This window comes from Camponotus floridanus, unplaced genomic scaffold (assembly GCF_003227725.1).
Source record: "Camponotus floridanus strain SB8 unplaced genomic scaffold, Cflo_v7.5 scaffold161, whole genome shotgun sequence".
Classification (NCBI taxonomy): Eukaryota; Metazoa; Arthropoda; class Insecta; order Hymenoptera; family Formicidae; genus Camponotus; species Camponotus floridanus.
This window is the reverse complement of record NW_020229283.1, coordinates 345924-348075: the sequence shown is the minus strand read 5'-3', so window position 1 is coordinate 348075 and position 2152 is coordinate 345924. Positions and strand designations below refer to the sequence as shown.

At 34.7% G+C, this 2152-nt stretch overlaps 1 protein-coding gene across 1 annotated transcript; it reads left to right on the top strand.

Moving 5' to 3' along the window:
* Positions 1-810: 810 nt before the first annotated feature.
* On the top strand, positions 811-1464 carry LOC112637406 (mediator of RNA polymerase II transcription subunit 15-like). Its single transcript, XM_025407134.1, has 3 exons — positions 811-817; positions 904-1078; positions 1257-1464. The coding sequence occupies exons 1-3, from the start codon at positions 811-813 to the stop codon at positions 1462-1464; spliced, it is 390 nt and encodes a 129-aa protein (XP_025262919.1).
* The last annotated feature ends 688 nt before the right edge of the window (positions 1465-2152 follow it).

Here is a 2152-nt window from a genome sequence, read left to right as displayed (position 1 = left end):
ATTTTACATATTTCTATATGCGCTTTGGATTCTGCATGACGATAAATTTTCGATAAATCACCTCTCATTGATTTATCACAAAATGAACAAAAAAATAAATTTTCATGTGATACTTTGCGTAACCATGGCTTAAATAATTCTATTTCTAGCCATTATTCTTGAAATTTATATTTTTCGGATATTTTTTTATTTGAATTTTTATTATTATTTTCACACACATTATTAGTATTTAAAGCTAAATTATTTTCTTTAATATTATTTTTATGACACGCAAAATCCGCATGTCTTAAAATATGTGTATTGCACGAAAAATTTTTATTGCATATACTACAATAATAAAGACTATCATCGGATGGTACTTTGCGTATCCAAGATTTATATCGATCATCATTGAGTCAAGCATCTGAAAAGCTTCGCTTAAATTTTTTTTTCAATTCATCACTCATTTTTGTGAAACAAAAAATAGACAGAAACAAAGAATTAAAGAAGCTAAAGATGAAAAATGATATATATATATATATATATATATATATATATATATATAGAGAGAGAGAGAGAGAGAGAGAGAGAAATTTGAAATTTGAAATAATCAGAACTCACACACAAATCGGGATTGTGAGTTCTTGAACACCAAGATTTCAGAGCACGTATAAAAAAATACGTTTACTTGATAGTATAAGGCGACAAAATTATCTGATGAAAATAAATGCCGCGAAATAAATGAACGGCGTAAATCAAATTAAACGGCATGAAACAAATAAACAAATGCCGAGTGTGTCTCATTCATCCAAGCACGGCGATAGATCGAACATGTCTCGTAAGTAAATCATTATTTATACAAAGATATTAAAAAATAATTTAATCTTTAATTTCTATTTTAATTTTTTCTTCATAATTTTATAGAAGATATTAATGAAGAGATGGACGCTTTGGTGCTGCAAGATGCTGCGCAGCCAACGATGCAGCAGCTGATGCAACAAATGTTGCATCAGCAACATTTGTTGCATCAGCTGCAAATATTTATGCAGCAGCAGCAGCAGCACCAGCAGCACCAGCACCAGCAGCAGCAGCAGCAGCCGCCGTCGCCGCCGCCACCGCCGCCGCCGCAGGAACAGAAGGAGCAACAGCAGGAGCAAAATGGTACATTATTTTTTATATTAAATTATATATATATATATTATAATTTGTTTTATTTTTCAGAAAATAAAATTAAAAAAAGAGGAAGCGGCAAGGCTCGTGCCCGCTGGTATACCCAGCGCGGCAGGGGCATGTCTGGCGGTCGAGGAGGCGACCGAGGTCAAGGAGGTTGGGCCCGAAGAGGCGCCGGGGTCCGAGGAGACGGCTGGGCCCGAGGAAGCCGAGGAGGCGGCTGGGCCCGAGGAGGCCGAGGAGGCGGTTGGGCCCGAGGAGGCCGAGGAGGCGGTTGGGCCCGAGGAGGCCGAGGAGGCGGTTGGGGCGTCATAAAAAATTATTATTATTATTGATATTATTGATATTATTGATATTATTATTGATATAGAAATATAAAAAATAATTAATAAAAAATAATTAATAATTTATAGAATATTTATTTATTCAATATCTTATTCCTTTTATCCTTTATTTCTAGATATTTTTTTCTCCATCTTCTATATATGAATACAATGTGGTATAATAGGGCTCTAGGCGAAGATCCACATAAAAAAATCTAACGCGCCATTGGTGATACCCCGTGGGTGGTGTGGAAAATCGCCACACTCATTAAATTTCTTCATTTTATTATTTTAAATGTATATTTATAGAGAAACAAGTTAAATTACTATACTAAATAGTTTTATAATATATTTTGGTAATATAATTAGTACATATTCATATTTGTATAATATATTTATAATGTATATATATATATATATATATATATATATATATAAATATATATACATACATATTGTGACCGTTTATTATATTTACTTAATGAGGGCCGTAAATGAGACCTGGCCGGTGTACTGGCCCGCGGCACACCTTCGGCGCGATCCTTACTCAATTTTTATCTCCAAGAAAATTCTGGGCGCCAGATGCGAGAGTTCGCATCACTACAATAAAAGTAGTTCGATACCTTATCAGGAGGTACGCACAATTCACTACTAGATTAACCGCGATGGACGCTCGGCTA